Source organism: Ctenopharyngodon idella, chromosome 21, assembly GCF_019924925.1.
Source record: "Ctenopharyngodon idella isolate HZGC_01 chromosome 21, HZGC01, whole genome shotgun sequence".
NCBI classification, from domain to species: Eukaryota; Metazoa; Chordata; class Actinopteri; order Cypriniformes; family Xenocyprididae; genus Ctenopharyngodon; species Ctenopharyngodon idella.
This window is the reverse complement of record NC_067240.1, coordinates 4,536,746-4,557,691: the sequence shown is the minus strand read 5'-3', so window position 1 is coordinate 4,557,691 and position 20,946 is coordinate 4,536,746. Positions and strand designations below refer to the sequence as shown.

Sequence of the window (20,946 nt, the reverse complement as noted above, 5' to 3'; positions counted from 1 at the left end):
TGCCTCATCTGTCGACATGATGCCTGTGAATCGTAGCTCTGGTGTAAACATATCCACATCGCTATGATCAGATGATTTCTTAAGTGCTGTTTTCTCACCGCTCTCTTTTTTGTTGTGTGTTTATTTTGTTATTGAGAGGAAAGAGCACATTTTACATTTTTCATCTAAACGTCGCTCTCAGCAGCGTGGCTGGCGTCGGGATGTTTGTTAACAGAATGTTGCAGCAATTTTTTTCCAACTTCTTTTTACTCCTAAACAAATAATGAAAAATAACTTTGCTGTGAGTATATGGGCATTAAATCACGTTCGGTCTCTTGTACGTTACGTGTGCACGAGCAATAAGTTGCTGGCTGCAGTTCACTTAACAGCCACCAGTGTCGCTAATAACAAGAGTTTCTGAATTCTACATATAGCCCCTTTAAACTACGCCTTGAGCAAGATTAAAATGAATTTTGGCTTTTTGTCCCCTCACCTGACTCCAAGGAATTTGGGCTGTTCCCCAGGTGCTGAGGTCTCAGTTTCCATCTTGATCGAGTCTATGTGGGCGATGGAGATGACGGTCGCCGCTACGTACCAGGGCAGTCCCATGAACGAACACACAATCATGAGAATGGAGACCCAGAACAGGTCCAGGTGGTACCCAGCTCCCTTCTGCACTCAAATGGGAAAAATAACATAATAAATAAGTGTTTTACAATATTAAACACCGGCCTGTGGATATGTGTGTTTGAAATGTAATTCCTGTCTCGGGTAAAACAGTAAGAGTGGTTTGCGTGCAGTAGGTAGCTCCATGTGTGCCGGTGTAATCCTCTGATGGTAATCCCTGATAATACTCCACAACAGTACCTTGAGCTTGTGCTCCTTGCGGTTGACAATGACTGCTGTGATCTGCTGGTCCATGAAGACGAGGATGGTGACCAGAAGAGCAGGTAAGAACGACGCCAAGCAAACCCACCAAGGGTTTCCTCCAAATGGTGGAACAAACCAGCCACGATTTGGACTCGTCGGCTATTTAGGGTAGAAAACAAGATAATTCGAAATTTTAAGACATAATCACTTTGGTCTCTATCATATGAAAAAAAAATAATAAATAAAAAAAAAAAAAAAAAAATAATAATAATAATAATATATATATATATATATATATATATGAATAAGTAAATACAAATTAACATCAATATACTACCTTTTAAAAAATATAACTTCAATTTAAATGTAATTTTTATATTTTTATAACTTTAAAATTATATAATACTATATAAATAATTATATAAATTACATATGGTATTTATTTCAATTGAACATTAAATATTTAAATAAAATATTTCACAAACATTATATTACATTATATAACATTATATATTATAATATATGATATTTAGTATATAATACGTAAGTTATATATATATATAATTATTATATACAAAATATTATGTATATTAGAATATATAATGTTATATACATATAAATATTTAATTTTACAGTCATTTTAAAAATATATAAGTTAAATTAATTTTAAAGTTATATTTTATATATATATATATATATATATATATATATAGTATACATAAATATTAGTTTATATATTCATATATTACATATACATAGATATACTTTTTTTATTAAATATTATATTTAACTTAATTTTATTTTTTCAGCATGACAAGACAAGGTGGGTAACACTTTATAGTAAATGTCATTTGCCAGCATTATATAATATATATACAGTTTATGTATATTCAACTAGAAATATGAGCATCATAAAGACATTTTAAACTAAATTATCTATTGATCTGTTATGCATTGTAAAACATATTATGGTTTGTTAACATTACTAATGAAAGTTAATATGAAGTGTACGCTATATTGATTTCAGCTTGTGTCAATACAGTTTTTGCTGTAACAATACGACCACAGAATTCTCAGAAGATTCACAATTGTGTCTGTTTGTGAGCAAACACACGTATTAGAGGTTTCAAGTGTCGCACATCAATGAGCAGTTTGAAGGTATAATATGGTATTATTAAAGGATTACTGTAACATAAATGGGTCCTCAAATGAGATTAAACCTATTCAACACACAAATGCACACCTTGAATTCACTTGGCACTATTAGTTTGGGCGTATCCACGCCGACCAGGGCGTCCACACCACAGAAGATAAAAATGGCGAGAATAATGGCAAAATCACTGATCAGTTTGCGAATCTGCAAAAATATAAACAATTCAGCATATGAATTCACATGGGAGGTTCAAACGACACAGTTCAGATAACAGATGTACAAATAACATGGGCTTTTCATTTTCACTGGATGGGTGGGTGGGTGGGTGGGTAGATGATGGATGGATGGGTGGGTGGATGGATGGGTAGGTGGATGGATGGGTGGGTGGATGGACGGATGGATGGATAGAAGGGTAGATGGTAGATGGGTGGATGGATAGAAGGGTAGATGGGTGGGTGGATGGACGGATGGATGGATGGGTGGGTGGGTGGGTGGATGGATGGATGGGTGGGTGGGTGGGTGGGTGGATGGATGGATGGATGGATGGACGAATGGATGGACAGAAGGGTTGGTGGGTGGGTGGATGGATGAATAGAAGGGTGGATGGATAGAAGGGTAGATGGGCAGATGGATGGATGGATGGATAGAAGGGTGGATGGATAGAAGGGTAGATGGGCAGATGGATGGATGGATGGATAGAAGAGTGGATGGATAGAAGGGTAGATGGGTGGGTGGGTGGATGGATGAATAGAAGAGTGGATGGATAGAAAGGTAGATGGGTGGGTGGATGGATGGATGGACGGATGGATGGATAGAAGGGTAGATGGGTGGGTGGGTGGATGATGGATTGATGGATGGATGGGTGGAAGGGTAGATGGGTGGGTGGATTGATGGATGGGTAGGTGGGTGGGTGGGTGGATGGATGGGTGGATGGATGAGTGGGTGGGTGGATGGATGGATGGATGGAAGGATGGATGGATGATGGATGGATAGAAGGGTAGATGGGTGGATGATGGATTGATGGATGGATGGGTGGAAGGGTGGGTGGGTGGATGATGGATTGATGGATAGATAGATAACCGATCACTAGAAATGCACAATAAACACCAGAATCAAAAGTGAAAACTATAATCTTTAAATCTGTAATCTCTAATTAGTGGAGATTAACGGAGACTTACAATGTTTTAATGAGTGCAGATTGGTAATGTGCTACAGCATTTTTGAAAGGATCAGTGATGGACTATTTTCCATTACAGCTGCCAAACCAAAAGACCGGTTTAATTCAAAAGCAATGAGTTTCAGATTGAGGCTTAAAGCTTGAGTGTGTGTGTGATTGTGTGAGTGTGTGTGTGTGTGTGTGTGTGTGAGTGTGTGTGAGTGTGTGTGAGTGTGAGTGTGAGTGTGTGTGTGTGTGTGTGTGTGTGTGTGTGTGTGTGAGAGTGTGTGTGTGTACATGTGGGCAGGTTTCCCCAGTCCTGTGTGGATGAACACCCTCATCCACACAGTGTAACCCCATTAAGAATCTCATTAATGTGCGTTGATGACGTGTGTGTTTTTGCGTACCGTAGTTGGGAAAAATCTGCTGGTTTTGAACTTCTTCAGACCCATGGAGCAGGTGTACGTGCCGAAGAACAGAATGAAGGACATCAGCGTGATATCAGGGACGTATTTACATGCTGGTCCGACCAGCTGACCGCCCCACTCCAAGCACTCTGAACGGGTCAGCGACGCCCAGGTCGCGTTCAAATGATGCTGCGCAGACACAAACACTAACAATTATCCTCATTCTTATCAATTAAAAAAACAGTATGTTTAATTATATGCATTGTACTTGTGCAGCTAGCCAATAATGGCAGTTTTTAACTTATCTGAGTATAATAATGCATTGTGGGTAATAATTTAATAATAAATGACACAAACACACAGAGCATTTACCTGTCCAGTGCTGTTCATCAGGGCTTCCATTTTCTCCATGTACAGAGCTGAACTGTTGCCTTTTGAAAGAAAAACACAAAATATGAGTTTAGCTTTATATTAAAATTGGCACTGAATGTCAGCCATCGAATTAAAAATTAGTTTCTTAATCCGATAAAAAAAATCATTTTTGCACAATGAAATAATAACCAAAACTTAAAAATGAAATTATAAAAATCAACCAATAGTAACAATTTGTGAATAGGGTAAAAAATACACTTTTAAATATTAAGATATATTTCTCTACTTATATATATTTAAAAAAAGAAAAAAGCATATTGATGTTTATTTGTATTTACTTATATATATATATATATATATATATATATACACAAATAAACATCAATATACTATCTTTTTAAAAACACACATATATATAACTTTAATTTAAATGTAATTTATATATTTTATAACTTTAAGATTATATATTTTATATAAATAATATAATTATATATTATATACATTATTTAATATATGATATTTATATTTAATATATTTATATTAAATATTTAATTTTAATGTTTAAATAAAATATTTCACTATTACATTATATAACATTATATATTATAATATATATTTATTATATAATATTTAATTTTTATATATATATATATATATATAAATATACACATACAAAATATAATGTATTTTGGTATATAATGTTATATATATATATTTAATTTTAATGTTATAAAAATGTTATATTAATTTTAAAATTATATATATATTTTATATATAATATTTTATATGAAAAATACACTTTTAAATATTATAATTTCTTGTGTAAACAAGTATTAATATTAATGTTAATAAAAAAATAAAATATTTATAAAAATGTACAAGACGACATAAATACTGATTATTTTTGTAGTTTTTCTCTCTCTATTTCACATTTTCTATCTCGTTTTCTGTTTCACTTACGCATTGTTTCAAAATTAACTATACTTATTAAAACAAAATAATTTGTCAATGGGGTAAAAATAAAGATATTTTCTCTGAAAACAAGTATTGATATTAAAATACTACTATTATTATATTAATATATTGTTACTATTAAAAATAAACTATTAATACAAAAACATTCAAGAAGACATAAATACTGATTCTTCTGATTATGATCTCTTTGTCTCACCGTCCGGAGGAGTGCAGTGGCATCCATACTGCGTGACGAGGTCTAAGTCATAGCCTGAGTTGATTGGATGATGGTGAGCCAGTTTGAGCATTTTCTTAAAGGCGTCGTAGATGAAGATGAAGCTGATGAGAGCAGAAAAGCCTTCTTCCGTAAAGCGGGTGAAGTACTGCACCAGGAAACTGGCGTCTGTGGCGACCAGGACCAGACACAGAAAACCAGACCACAGGCCGATCCACAACCGGAACTCCAGATAGTCGAAATCATTATCCCTGAACCCATCAAAGAAACATACAGCACCGTTACACACCAACAGTCACAATGGAGGAGGAAAACAAACAACCAAAATGGCATACTACACACAGTATGCAAGTTTTCAGGTGTTCTTATATTAGGGCTGTGAAATCGATTAATCGCATCTAACATAAAAGTTTGTGTTTACATAATATATGAGTGGGTATATATATATATTATTATATTTATATGTATTATATATGTGTATGCACACACAGAGACATACTTATAAATTTAATAATATACATATACACACATATATTATGTAAACAAACTTTTATGTTAGATGCGATTAATCGCGATTAATCGATTTGATATCCATACATGGTCCTATATTGTTTATAGTTATTTGGATTACTTTCCAAAACACAATTTTTCTTATGTTCCTTGTGTTACAGACTGAATCCAGACATCTTCATTGATTAAAAAGTACTAATCATATTAGCACGCTACGTCTTACTCATCAAATATGTTACACTCCATAATTATAGACTCAGCGCTTTAGATGGAAACTGAACTGATACACGCTAGCAGAAGCAGACATGAAATCTGACTCAATTATTCATAACGGAACATAAACACAGAAACCTGAATCCTGAAAGAGAGAGAGAGAGGAGAGAGAGAGAGAGAGAAAGAAATGTATTCACGCACACACACGGAGACACAAGCAGAGACAGAGAGACGAGACCTTGCCGGAAACGGGAAAACAATAAGATGTATCTTGATTCCTGATAACTCAGAACGTTGTGTGCCTCAGATGACACACAACTAAAACAGTTCCAGGGAATGTTGCTTGTTTTTGGTCAAACTAAATATAACATATCAATACAGAAAGAAAGTATAAACCGTCTAGATTTGGATCCAAATTCATAGCGATGTTTTCAACTGATTCTGTAACTAAATGTGAAATGGACAAGACTGGCTATTAAATCTGATTGGAAAAGCTCATATAAACACTGTTGACTGTACATCAGCTGAATTAATGAATGAAGCTGCAACAAGCTGTTAAAATGATGAATAACCTACAGTTGGAGGACTGTGACTTATTTACTGTGACTATTATTAATGTGATTGTTATATCATTAATAACAATAATAATAATAATAATAATAATAATAATAATAATACATGTAAAAATTAAATTAATATAAAATATAAAAATGAAATAAATTAAAAATTAAAATAAAAATAATAATAATTATTATTATTATTATACATGTAAAAATTAAATTAATATAAAACATCTAAAAAATAAATAAAATAAGAAAATTATAAATAAAAATTAAATTATTATTATTATTATTATTATAAGCAGAAGTAGTATTAATAAAAATATATGTAAATATTAAATGAATATAAACATCTAAAAATTAAAATTAAAAATTAAAATTATTATTATTATTATTAATAAATGTACAAATTAAATTAATATAAATTCTAACAATTAAATAAAAATTAAAATTAAAAAATAAATAATAATTATTATTATTAATTATACATGTAAAATTCAATTAAAATAAAACATCTAAAAATTAAATACATTATTATTATTATTAATTATACATGTAAAATGTAATTAATATAAAACATCTAAAAATTAAATAAATTATTATTATTATTATTATTAATAAATGTAAATTTATATAAAATATAAAAATGAAATAAAATTAAAAATTAAAATTAAAATAATAATAATAATTATTATTATTATACATGTAAAAATTAAATTATTATTATTATTATTATTATAAGTAGTAGTATTAATAAAAATACATGTAAATATTAAATTAATATAAACAAGTAAAAATTAAAATTAAAAATTTAAATTATTATTATTATTATTATTAATAAATGTACAAATTAAATTAATATAAATTCTAACAATTAAATAAAAATTAAAATTAAAAAGGGACCTACATTGCATGGTGAAAATTATTTATTGTGATAATTAGTAATGTGGTTATTATATTAATTTAATAACAGCAAAAATAATAATAATAATAATAATAATAATAATAGATTTAAATAGTAAATAATAATAATAATAATAATAATAATAATAATAATATACTTAAGTAAATAATAATTATAAAATAAATCAATTATTGTTATAATTATTCTATAATTATTTTTTGTTTTATCATTAATGCAATCTATTATATTAATATAATAATAATAATAATATATTTAAATAGTAAATAATAATAATAATAATAATAATAATAATATACGTAATTAATAAATAATTATTGTTGTTGTTGTTATAATTATTATAGAATTATTTTTTGTTGCAATAATTGAATTAAACTAATGTATTTTTTTTATTTTGCTGTCCTCACTCTTTTATAAATGCAGTAGGCTTACTGAAAATTAAGTGGATTTTACCACACATGACATTCTGCCTAACAAATCTCGTAAACCAAAATCATGCCACTCATGGTTTATTGTATTAGTATGTACTTGAGTATGCATGCTTCAGTATGTAGGTGTGTGTGTATCTGCCACCCACTTGCTGAAGTTAAAGAGCAGTCGTTCAAAGACGAGCACGGGCCCGGTGCTGCTCAGGATGGTCAGAGGTTGACCCGCGAACAGACAGAACACGGCACCAGCTAACGCCGTCCCGACGAAACTCTCCAACACGCCCTGCACAAAAGCACAAAATTACAGATATCAAGCGGAAAAATAAAACCAAAGGCAGTGCATTTGAAGGCATGTATGCGTAAAAGCACTGAAACAGGAAGTCTTATCAGATTTGAGCCTGTATGTGATGTCAGCTGTTTCTTGACAAGCACATTTTTGCCTGACAGTCAAATCTGAAAACGCTTAATCAGACAAACACCTGTTTCCAACACAAACGCCTGGAGTTTTCTCATGTAAGCATCACTATTACATACATTTGCTCATACCATGGGTTGGTTATTTGAACAAGCCTCTAAATATTAAACTTAAGTACACAATAAGAAGTAAAAAAAAAAATAGAAAAGGTCAAGTTTAAGGACATTTCCGTCAACCCTAAAACAACACAATGCAATGCATATTTCAAAAAACAGGTAAAACAACTGTAAAAAATTCAATAAAGAGATTTTCTTCATATTCACCTGGTGGACAATAAAACAGACCTAAAAAACTCATAGACTTATATTGTAAATGTAAAACTCTTGATAAAGGCGTATGACATAAAAAGTTGTATGACGTATGACATAAAAAGCTGAATTATGACATAAGTCATAATTCTGAGACGAAAAGTCAATTATGAGATTAAAAAGTCAAAATTATGACTTAAAAATTTGTCAGTTACTTTTTAATTCATAATTTTGACTTTTTAATCTCATTATGACATGTATGTCATAATTTTGATTTTTTATCTCATAATTTTTACATTTTAAGTCATAATTTGGAAACATAAGTACATTTCATGTTGACTCAATTTATTTAGTATATCAATTTCAAATTCTCTCTCATAAATATGTCTTTATATGTCATAATTTCAACTATTTATGTCACAATTTTAACTTTTTAAGCTTAGTGTGTCATAATTATGAAATAAAAAGTCAAAATTATGACTTATGTAATAATTTTGACATTTATCTCATAATATAACTTAGTATGTCATAATTTCGACTCAAGTCATAATTATGAATAGGTCATGATTTCAAATTTTCATCTCATAATTGACTGTGTGTCATAATTTAGAAATATATCTCATAAATATGACTTGGTATGTCATAATTTTAACTTTTTGTGTCACAATTTTGACTTTTTAAGTCATAATTACAGTTTAGTGTGTCAATTATTACATAAAAAGCCAAAATTATGACTTCTGTAATAATTTTGACTTTTCCCTCAATTATGACGTGTCATAATTTCTACATTTATCTCACAATATGACTTAATATGTCATAATTTCAACTTTTTTATGTCATAATTATGACTAGGTCATAATTCTAACTTTTAATCTCATAATTATAATTTAGTATGTCATAATTTCACCATTTATCTCATGAATATGACTTAATAAGTCATAATTTATACTTTTTATGTCATAGTTATGACTACGTCATAATTTCCACTTTTCATCTCATAATTGACTTGGTATGTCATAATTTTGACTTTTTATGCCATAATTATGACTTAGGTCATTTTGATTTTTCATCTTATAATTACAACTTAGTATGTCATAATTTCACCATTTATCTCATAAATATGACTCAGTATGTCATAATTTCGTATGTATGTCATAATTACGATTTTTTATGTGGCGGAAATGGCCTTCCACAGAATTGTGTCTGAGTATATTTCCAACAAGCAAGTTGGCATATTTACCTCCAAACACAAGTTATTTCAACATTTATAAAACATGTGAGAGAGAAAAATGCTTGTGTGCAATTCAGCAACCTGAAATCTGCACCTAAAGCTTTTATTTGACATATCTGAAGCAGGCTTTGTAGGTAAGGGCAGAGGTCACGTAAAGGATTCCCTAAGAGGGATTTTTCCGAAGTGTATTTGTGTGATTTTGTGTGTGTGTGTGTGTGTGTGTGCGCACTTGTATGTAATCTGAGGATATTTATGGCTGATCCTCCTTAGCCTGCGCCATATAAATGCACTGCTAAATATATGCGCAAACTTTGCAGTCACTGCACATGTCTGAAAGTAGCACACACAATCCTGTGACTATTTATACAAACAGTTGTTCGAAGAAAAGTGCTATTCCTCTCTCTCTCTCTCAGTATAGCACGGATCAAATCCCAACATGCAACATGTACATCTGTTTCCAAACACCGACTTAGGAAACACATAACATACATTTGACGTGACATGTTTAATAATCAAACAACTATCCGTGGCCTTTAAATCCTTGGAGCTGTGAACACAATGTCAGCCAAATTTTATTTCCAGGAGCTTCTGAATAAACCCACACTAGCTGATCCAAACCGTCTGACACTAGTTTAGTACAACACACACAAACTTACAGTGAAAAAGACTTGAACCGTCTAACCTGCATGTTCTCAGTCGCGTCTCCCAGAAGCCCTCCGAAGGTGATGGCGTTAGTTACGGTACCCAGGTAAATAAACAGGATCGCAGACAGAGACTGGATGTGGATAGCGTCGTAAAAATCGCTCGCGAAAAATGGTAGTTTTCTCTTGATATCCAGAATGAGACCCCCGCAAAACCTATGAGAGACAGAGATTGCGCTTTCTTACTGAAAAATGTTTTCTCTGGTAACCTAATATATATATGTTGACATTAAAATTAACTGCTAAAGTTAATATTACAAAAAATATTATATGTTTTTCATATTGCATACACCAACAAAAGTAACAGGGTGCATTCATGCCCGCCCCCTTTTTCCAGCAGCGTTGGTTTCTGGAAGTATTTTTTCCATTCATTTCTCCCATAGGGATTTTTAAAATGTCTGCATTAAAGCGTTATAAGCCATTAACCAAACCGACCAACTACGAGGTGGATCATAACATTACAAATTTTGATGTGAAGCAAAAAAATATTTAAAAATTGGACAAAAATGCAAAGGTACAAGACTGTGTACTTAACAGGTTTAGTGATGGAAAAAACTACAATTCATTGAAGCATTACAAACACATATAACAATATATTTTAAGTTTAGTGCAAAATATGCATATATATATATGTATTTTGAGAGCAAAAGGAGACAAGACTGCATCATTCGCAGTACTTTATGGGAGTGGACGAAGCTAAAAACTCTTTTGCCACATTTTGCTTGTGGAATTCTCAGTACAGCATCATGGGTAATGTAGTTTTTCACCATGAATTCTGCTGTTAAGCATGATCATTTTAAAACTAAGCTGAAATAATGTGGGCTGATGGATTCAACAGAAGCAAAAACCATCAATAACAGCCTTGTAGCTCACGGTAGGGCTGTCTTTAATGGAAAAAGCTAACTGAGATAAAAAGACTTTTCTCGCAATTCTGACTTTATTTTTCGCAATTGTGAGTTTATATCTCGCAATTCTGACTGTATTTCTTGTAATTGTGTTTATAACTCGCAATTCTGACATTATTTTTTGTAATTGTGAGTTTATAACTTGCAATTCTGACTTTATTTCTTGTAATTGTGAGTTTATAACTCACAATTTTGACTGTTTCTAACAATTGTGAGTTTATATCTCGCAATTGTGAGTTTATATCTCGCAATTCTGACTTTATTTCTTGTAATTGTGAGTTTATAACTCGCAATTCTTACTTTATTTCTTGTAATTGTGAGTTTATAACTCGCAATTTTGACTATTTCTAGCAATTGTGTTTATATCTCGCAATTCTGACATTATTTCTTGTAATTATGAGTTTATAACTCGCAATTCTGACTTTATTTCTTGTAATTGTGAATTTATAATACAATTTTGACTTTCTCGCAATTGTGAGTTTATATCTCGCAATTCTGAGAAAAGAAGTCAGAATTGTGAGATAAAAAGTCGCAATTACCTTTTTTATATTTTATTTAGAGGTGGAAACAAGCTTTCATAGTCTTTAAAGGTTAAGAAGTTATCATTAAAAATTTATTTCACTATGGAGAAAATGAATGGAGTTTTTACTGTTGTAAATAAATGCAGCCTTGGTGAGCACAGGAAATTCTTTCAGAAACATTAAAAAACCCCAAACCTGTGAACAGTAATGTAGTAATTGTGCAATTTTACTGCACTTTTCACAGTGTATAAAGAACAAAGGCCTATATAAACTGCACTGCACTAATAGCTACATTGTGCTCATGAACGTGTATTTGTGCCCGTTTATACACTCACTTGCCGGTCATTTTGAGTTCGTCGCCGACCGCATGGCCACCGCCGCCACCTGTATTCCCATCATGAGGCGGACCGCCATTCATCTGAAAACCTTCCCCTCCAGCAATAATGTTTTTACTAAAAACACAAACACACAAACTCAGTTTGTTTCATCAGTTATCAGCTGTCATATATTTTATTAAACTGACAATCAACAGATGAATTACACTGTAAGATCAATGGTTGCCAGTACCGTTTATCAGCAGACGGGATGGATTTAGGAGGTTCAATCCTGATATCAGGATCCCACTCTCCTGGAGGAAGAACAATGACTTCATCCAGGAACTCATCAATCCCTGCCAGCAGGTCGCCACGATCTTTCGCTTTATATGCTATGTCATGAAACACCTACAGGACCCAAAATAAAAACACTGAGCTATAATAAATACTGTTAGCATGCACATAAACACTTAAATAAATAGACTTTCACACACACCTCATCAGACATGAGCGTGGCGATGGCACGTCCGATCTCACGGTATGATTTGGCCTTTCCTTTGGGCCCCAGCAGAATAAAAAGGAACCTATAAATACACATAGATATTGTTCTAACAATAGCAACAGATCTATGAATTGCACAGCTTGAAATAGCAAGTTGGTTACCGTGTGGGAACAGGAACCTCTGTGAGACCTCCTAACATGACGGACTGCTGAAGACGCACAAACGCCACAAAGGGGGAGTCCAGAAAATCCACCTCCCCGACCAGCACGTTTGACGCCTCCGCATCCCGAGGAATTTTCTTCATGAACTTATTATTCAACTACAGAGAGAAACAATGAGAAAAACATATTTTTCAGTACATTCAGTGTGTGCACTTTTTTAATTTGTTGGTTTGTAGATCTAGTTCTGAAAATCACTCTAGGGCTTTTCACACTTGAACTAGTTAACATTTTAAACCCTGGGTTAAAGGAATCCTGGGTTATCTTGCTTCCGGATGGCCAGCTTTGACTCCGTACTGCTGTGAAGAATTCGATTTTCAAGCAGAAGGAACTAGATGAAATATTTTGAATGATACCAATCCACAAACTGACTTGTGATGCCGCTTGGAATCATAATCGCACAGTGTTCGTTCGTTGGCCAGAAGAGAACTGGCCCCCCGACTGAGCCTGGTTTTTCCCAAGGTTTTTTTTTCTCTCCATTCTGTCACCTGATGGAGTTTGGGTTCCTTGCTACTGTCGCCTCTGGCTTACTTAGTTGGGGACACTTAAAGCTGCAATCTGTAAGTTTTGCCTCTTTGTCGCCATCTCTGTTTGAAACCTGCAATTGCAGTTATTTGCGGAATTATCATCTTTACGTGGGTTGTGCCTCGGCACGACTCCTCAGCGCGGATGAATCTAATGTTTTTGAGGATAATGTGTGGCTGTCAGTCACCGCACCGGAGGATAGTGTACTTCGAATCACAGATTGTAGTCCTGGAAGTATGACCAAAATATCGGAAAATGTCATCTGAACAAGTAAGTAACAAATCTGCCACTTTTGTTCTGACTAACTGAAAAAAAGAGCATTACAATAAATCATGCTACCAATGGTGATTGAATCTAACGATTGCTTAGCTCATATCACATCAAACTATTATTCGGGCCCAAGCACCGATGGTGTGAGGACCCTATTGTAATTGCTCGGTCAATTATTCTTCTTCTCCGAAATGAAACGCATTTTTGAGGGCCTGAACATGCTCGAAAACTCATGAAACTTTGCACACGCGTCAGAAGTGGTGAAAATTTACGTCCGATACGGGTTTCAGAATTAGGTGTGGCAAAATGGCTCGATAGCGCCACCTACAAATTTTCAATTAAGCGCCCTTCGCACTACGTTTCACGTACAAGTATGAAATTCGGTAGACACATGTAACATCTCAATACCTACAAAAAAGTCCTTGGTGCAAAAACAGAAAACCCAACAGGAAGTCAGATATTTTGAATTTTCTCTGCAAAATTTTTGCAGTTTTTGCCATTTCCAGGTGTTGTACTTTAACCAACTCCTCCAAAAGTTTTAACCATATCAACATCATATTTAGTCAGTCTAATCTGAAGGCCTTTGCGACTTTAAATCGCGAAGATCTTGAGTTTTCGTTGAAGGGCGTGTCCGTGGCGGCCTGACAAAATTCGATGTTATTATTATTGTGTACTTTGTTCTCAAATTGTTAACGATAACAACATCAGCATCGCGTGACTGAGTATTTAGTGTGTATTAGCGTCACCTGTAAATTTCAATTTCTGTACAGTCTAATCTCTAATGTTAATTTGTCATAACATACAATCCGCCACCAAAATGATAAGTTTAATTATTCCAGCTGCTGTGAGAATAGGCTATAAATAATCCGCCACCTGCAGCATCCTCACATGCCATATAGCCTACTAGCTGGAACTCCTTCGTTATGTAAACAGACCTGATGTAATGACGCAAAGATGAACGGCGGCATGCTCGAATTTCCCGCAGAAAACCACCAGTACCACTCGGATTAGAACACATTATTACAAGCTTACCGTTGTGAATCGGGCTAAGGTAAGGGGATAGTTTTGAACACTGGCTGGTTATGTACTTGCTCAAAAATAGATTTTGGATCATTTTTAACCAAAAAAGTTACGGACTGCAGCTTCAATTACTGATAAGTGATTTTTAATAGTTTTAGTGTAAGTTAACAATAACAACACTGTTTCAAGCTGTTCATTTTAATATGCATATGCAGCAATATGTTGCACAAAAGTGTAAATAAAAGCAATACATGTACAATGGAAGCTTTAAGTATATCTCTATATACCTTATGAACCATGTTCAAATCTACATTGTTTATTTCTTTCACACATTTATCAAAAGAAGCGATACGTCTCTTTATGAGATCATGTTTCAGTGGAATATAAAAGTCTGATAAGATTTAAGCAAGTGGGAAAAAAACAAGCTCACAACTAGTATAAACAAAAGCATCATAAAGCACTTCATTAGTGATGATCGCTAGGATGACAGACAGCCAAGAACACACACAGACACCCTGACACAAAAGAGGGCCTTGTGTTTGTGTAATGTTTGCGGTCTGAGTGATTTTAATCTGAGGTTATCAGCATAATTACTGCAGTAGCGAGAATAACACACAACAGGAGCTCTATGCATTTGACAAGGCACTCCCGCTAATCCACAAATATTGATGCAACTGACGACAGCAGCTATGTTTTGTCCTTGTGTGAAAGACGGCCACTGAGTTTCATTGTGCGCTACTGTGTTCGAAGAAAGAGTTTCTTTTGTATTATTGCACTCATTCCTGTCCTAGAGATGTCACGCCCAGGGCTGTATAGCCTGTCTAACCAAACTTCCCACAGCAGAAACAGTCATTTATCCTGCCTATCATGAAATCTTGGTGGGAGAATCTCACAAAGCCTGTCGAAAACACACCTGGGTCATAATTCAATATAAAATAGCACAAAATTTAAAGAAAATAAAGCCTGTTTTCAAACTGTTTTCTTGGCTATAAAGAATATTTCCCCATAATTCTCATTAATGTAACGCCAAAAAAAAAAAAAAAAACCCTCAATACTAAAATCATTATTATTTAAATGTAAATATTATAATATATTATACACTGCCCAGCCCAAAAAAGTCGCTGTTTGGATTTAAATAGGCAAATGCTTAAGAGTTTATGACTGTATCATTATTACAGTGATTATTATGTTTCTAGCATGTTATATGTTTGGCAGCAGTTCTTCTAAACCTAACTGATGGAGTGTGTAGCTTTCATTTCTTAAACAACCATGTAGAAAGACACATCATGGCCATACTCCAGGATGACAATGTCAAGATTCATCAGGCTCAAATTGTGAAAGAATGGTTGGGAGGGAGCATGAAGAATAATTTTCACACGTGAATTGACCTTGAGTCCAGACCTTAATTTCATTGAATGTCTTTGGGATGTGCTAGAGGAGACTTTACAGAGTGCTTAACTCTTGCATTGTCAATACAAGATATTATATTATATTATATTATATTATATTATATTACATTACATTACATTACATTATATTATATTAATAATTGTTATTACATATTATAAACATATATATATATTGTTATATTATTAAATAGTGAAGCATTTATATTTTAATAATATATATATAATTTATCATATATATATATATATATATATATATATATATAAAATGTATCTTTTTACAATCAATTTAAATATTACTATAAATATTGTTGTTATTTAAAAATATTATATATATTACATATTATATTATATTTATTATATAACTAATTAGATTTAAATTATACTACTAATAATTGTTAATATTTTAAATATTATATAATAATATTATAAATAAATAAACATCATTGTATTATTAAATTGCAAATAATTTATATTTTAATAATATATATATAATTTATTATATATAAATTATATATATTATTAAATATTTACAATATTTACAATTTAAATATTACTATATTTACTGCTATCTTTTAAAATAATATATATTATATTTTAATATGTTAAATCATTAGAATTTACATTATATTATTATATTTTCCAGCATTATAACATGGTAGTATTTGCTGATTTAAATGAAAAAAAAGATAATTTAATGAGAACAAGCATTAAAAACAATGAGAATTATATAAAAACTTAATGTCTGTATGCATAACAGTAATGATAATTTTGGAGGAAATGTGCTTAATTGTCAGGAAAATACTTTTTTTAATATTCATGATGAAAAATATAACTTTTTCTTTTTTCTTTTGATTTTGGAGATAAAATGTGATCTGGACATTTTAATGAGATTCACGATGGTACTCTAACACACTTTACCCTCATGTCTATGGTAAGACCCAACAATATTTTCTTGCAGAATGAATCTACATGTGAAGAAAGAGTTAACTAACACACACACACACACACACACACACACACACTTCAAAGTACCTGATCTTTCTCAGGCTTGTCTGAGAGATCGTTGAGGCTGTTAGAGGTCAGGTTACGGTGCGCCGTGGCTGGACTACCTGCAGAAATCGTACAAGGTCAAAGGTCAAACACTGATCCACTGCTCAAATGCTAAAACACATTGTGGAAAATACAGAAAAATTCTTAGAAGGAAAGAGGCCCAAGATTTTCAAAGATAAATTACTTTGTATATCTATCTACATCTCAATAGATTCCTTAACTAACTTGTTGGGCAGGTTACAGAGAACTAAAACACCCCTGTAATATTTAAAAAATAAAATAAAAAAATTAACAGATTAGAGTGATCTTGTGATGATGATGATAATAAATAACAGTCATTGAAACACTCTCATGTGTTTCAGCATATACAGTATACTCCAACAATAACTTCATGGCAACTTTTCCAAAACATTCCTAAAGTGTTTATAATGTTGTGCACATACAAAAGGATTTATTTTAGCCCTTATCGACAGATTTACAGTGGACTACACCTGATTTTCAGCTTACAGAGAACCAGATAACAGGACAGAAACAGCAAATCTAGCATGAATCAGTCTAAATCTTCAGCTACAGACTTACAGAGAAGTCCCATGCTGTTGCTTCTCTGCATCTGAATTTGCTCGTCAGGGTCAAAGTTGATAAAGCAAGGCACAGAGTGATCAAGAGGACGCGCTTCACACACCGAGAGAGAAAGAGAAAAGACAGGGTGCATGCATGTCAATCAAGACAAGAGGGAGGGACAAGAGACAGGGAAGAGAGAAAAGAAAGCATTAGAACAGAGAAATCAATTAAAATAAGGTTCAAAGCGCTGATTCAGAATTGAATTTGAGCTTCAAATTAAAATGGAAATAGACAACATTCACGAAAACCCAATCAGCACCTTCTCTTTGAGTTTATAAGAGAAATGATCACAGTTTGAAAGGAAGACCAACACTTTCTGAGAGAACAGAAGCTGTGGAACTGCTGCTTTGAAATCTAAGCTATACATATTTATAAATAATATATTTATACATTATTTATCAGCTATCTAGCTTTTAAAATAGTTACTAGAGTCAAGTTGCACTTTTGAAAAAGTAGTCAGCTATATATATATATATATATATACACCTAACAATATTTATTATTTTTAATTAAACTCAGTTGTATAAATTTGAGTATTTTCTACTATTTTTTTAGTGGTTATGACTGATATACATATCACTATATATATATATATATATATAATCTGAAACAACTGATTCCCTAAAATTAATTAAATAAAAAGTGTGTGTGTGTGAGAGAGAGTGTTTGATTATTACTTCAGTTCACCCGAATGTAAACTTGTGCAGTACATTAAAAACAATCTTGAGGCATTGCACCACTACTTGGAACAAACACCTCGTCTCTGGAAAAGTTACAGTATTATGAAAACATCTGATCTACTGTCACGCTACTGAAGAATGCGGTCAACATTTCTTGACATTTAGACTACACTTCTAGTTCTTTAAACATTATAGTCAACGTAAGACCTTTCACTGTCATACTGAGGAAATGCATAAAGATTTGATCAGATGGCAAAAAGAAGTGTCTGTGGGAAGTGCCTGTGGGAGCTGGATGGGAGAGGCTGAAAAATAAAGGGCCTAATAATGTCAGCCGAAAAGGAAAGTGGTTTCATATGCAGAATTATTACATTGATGAAAGATTATGATAACAAACATGTTTTTCTTTGAAATAATGCAGGTCAATGAATCATAATAAGGTCAGGTATGTGTGTACACTGAAAAGAAAATGGTGTAGGATTTACTTGCACCATTTTCACTCAGAAATTGCTAGTAAATTTCACAAACAGTTATAAGGAAACAGCATGTAAAAACATTGAATTAAACATGAAATTCTGAAGAAGAACAACTGAAATAGTATTTTCTTGGAAAATGTATTCCAATAATCTGTTTTATTTACAACTTCAAAAACTAACTAACAAAGAAAGAACGCTCAACTTTGATTTCATGTTGACTTTAAAGGTACACCATGTAACTTTTGGCCCTCTAGCGCCATCAACAAGAACATTGTTTTTGACATTCTTCGGCTCTGTGTGATAGTGCGGATGACTATGATCCTTCACAATAGTTAATGCTGACAATGTTGATTCTTGTTTTATTACGAGCTCTGTCACGTTCTCTCTAAGACTCTTCTCTGATCTTTGTTTATTTTAAATGGGTGATTCCCCTGAGGTTTGAGATTTAGCTGCTCCATGTCAACCTCTCTCACTCATTTTGACAACTAACCTCTGCCACTCCCACACCAGACACACGTCAAAGTAGCCGGAACAACTTTTCTCTATTTATGAATATGATGATATATACACAGGCGAGTGACGTACACACGTTGAACAAAAAAAAGTTATATATTGTACCTTTAAGTTAAGGTAGTTAAGCAAGTTACTCCCCAAAACTGAGAGAAACATGATTAATTTAAAGTATTAAATGTGCAATAGGACATTTTTGGAGAGGCTAGCAATGGCGATTTAGCTTTTAAATCATAAGATCCCACCCTCCCTTCAGAGCTTCTCCAAAGCCACGCCTCCTCCAAAACACATGAACGCACACACACACAGCTGCTCTTGGCAAAGCGTCACAAGAAACAGCGTTAAACTACCTCATGTCTAAAAAGCACATAACATTACAATAATAAGGAATGTAAACAACTTCGTCCACACAAACACGTGTATTTTCAAAACTGCAGCTTTTTCTATCCATCTCTTAATTATGGTAGTTATGGCGTGAACGTAGCATAAGCTCGTTGTTTTGATTCGGCAGGAACTGTAAAAGGTGGCTGCTGTTTGTTTGTGCTGCTCTGTGACTGACCTGTCTACATAAACTCTGCATAGCATGAAACACGCTAATGACGTATGATTTCTGCGCGAACAGGGTGCGCGAGGGTATGTAACATACGTTGACAGGCAGGTAGGACATCGTATTATTTAATTCAGAGCGAATATATATATATATATATATATATTGGATTAACATTTTATGTTCCTACGCCTCCAACAGACAAAATATATATTTATAAAAATACATTTAGACCGTTTAACATAGTGCGTGCTATCAGGATGTGAGGAGACTTTCAACCAGCATAACAAAAAATATTTCTGTAGAGAATCACCTATTGCACCTTTAATATTTTACTTTTACTATCCCGATCAACAGCTCAATTTCAGCAGCAAATTTCAGAAACCAAAACATGTTCTAATACATTTCTACAGGTTTCTAGTTTTTCCTGGGAGGGTCTGAGGTTTAATTGCTGTGAAAATCTGAAAACAAAACTGCATCTCTTCAGCACATTTGATTACATCAAAGCATTTTCAGTTTTGCACTGTGCAAATGTGCTTTTTATTTCACCCACAAGACTGTTAGAAAACATCTGTACCGCTGTGAATGCAACCTTTTGTAAAATGAGTGAGAGACGTGCGGATTGATTGAGCAGATAGATGCTGATCGTGAAAGTGAGAGGAGAGATGTGGAAACCGATAGAGTGTAAGCGAGAGGTTTAATGTGGCAGCTGTGTTACCGTTCTCCTGGCTGCTGAACAGGCGACTCGCGCTCGACACACTTTTTCCAATATCTGCCAGCGAACGCAGGTTGGACTTCTTGGTCTGGTGGCGATGTTTCCGGAGCAAAGTGTACATGACCATTTCCTTCAGTTCGGGCTTTAGCTGCCCGCTCTCAATCTGATTGTCAGTGATGATCTCTGAAAGACAGAGACAGATTTCATCAGGCATATACTTGTGCTTTAAAGAACCCAGAAACAAAAACACTC

General features: G+C 33.1%; 2 protein-coding genes across 4 annotated transcripts in view; one reads left to right on the top strand and one right to left on the bottom strand.

The window, feature by feature from the left end:
- The window catches only part of rpl35 (ribosomal protein L35), a 518,047-nt gene that overhangs the window by 396,638 nt on the left and 100,463 nt on the right, over nucleotides 1-20,946 (top strand). The gene's annotated exons all lie outside the window — the stretch shown is intronic.
- slc4a4b (solute carrier family 4 member 4b) overlaps nucleotides 1-20,946 on the bottom strand; it is a 55,903-nt gene that overhangs the window by 10,875 nt on the left and 24,082 nt on the right. For 2 of the 3 annotated variants that reach the window (XM_051877833.1, XM_051877834.1), the window contains exons 6-20: nucleotides 20,698-20,877; nucleotides 17,728-17,820; nucleotides 17,131-17,207; nucleotides 12,818-12,975; nucleotides 12,651-12,738; nucleotides 12,408-12,562; nucleotides 12,176-12,292; nucleotides 10,396-10,570; nucleotides 7,909-8,042; nucleotides 5,109-5,377; nucleotides 3,938-3,996; nucleotides 3,566-3,754; nucleotides 2,093-2,206; nucleotides 847-1,008; nucleotides 473-651 (exon numbers count right to left, since the gene is read on the bottom strand). In XM_051877833.1, coding sequence (XP_051733793.1) covers nucleotides 473-651; nucleotides 847-1,008; nucleotides 2,093-2,206; nucleotides 3,566-3,754; nucleotides 3,938-3,996; nucleotides 5,109-5,377; nucleotides 7,909-8,042; nucleotides 10,396-10,570; nucleotides 12,176-12,292; nucleotides 12,408-12,562; nucleotides 12,651-12,738; nucleotides 12,818-12,975; nucleotides 17,131-17,207; nucleotides 17,728-17,820; nucleotides 20,698-20,877 — 2,149 coding nt within the window. The remainder of the gene's footprint in view (nucleotides 1-472; nucleotides 652-846; nucleotides 1,009-2,092; nucleotides 2,207-3,565; nucleotides 3,755-3,937; nucleotides 3,997-5,108; nucleotides 5,378-7,908; nucleotides 8,043-10,395; nucleotides 10,571-12,175; nucleotides 12,293-12,407; nucleotides 12,563-12,650; nucleotides 12,739-12,817; nucleotides 12,976-17,130; nucleotides 17,208-17,727; nucleotides 17,821-20,697; nucleotides 20,878-20,946) is intronic. The other variant, XM_051877835.1, reaches the window with a different exon arrangement.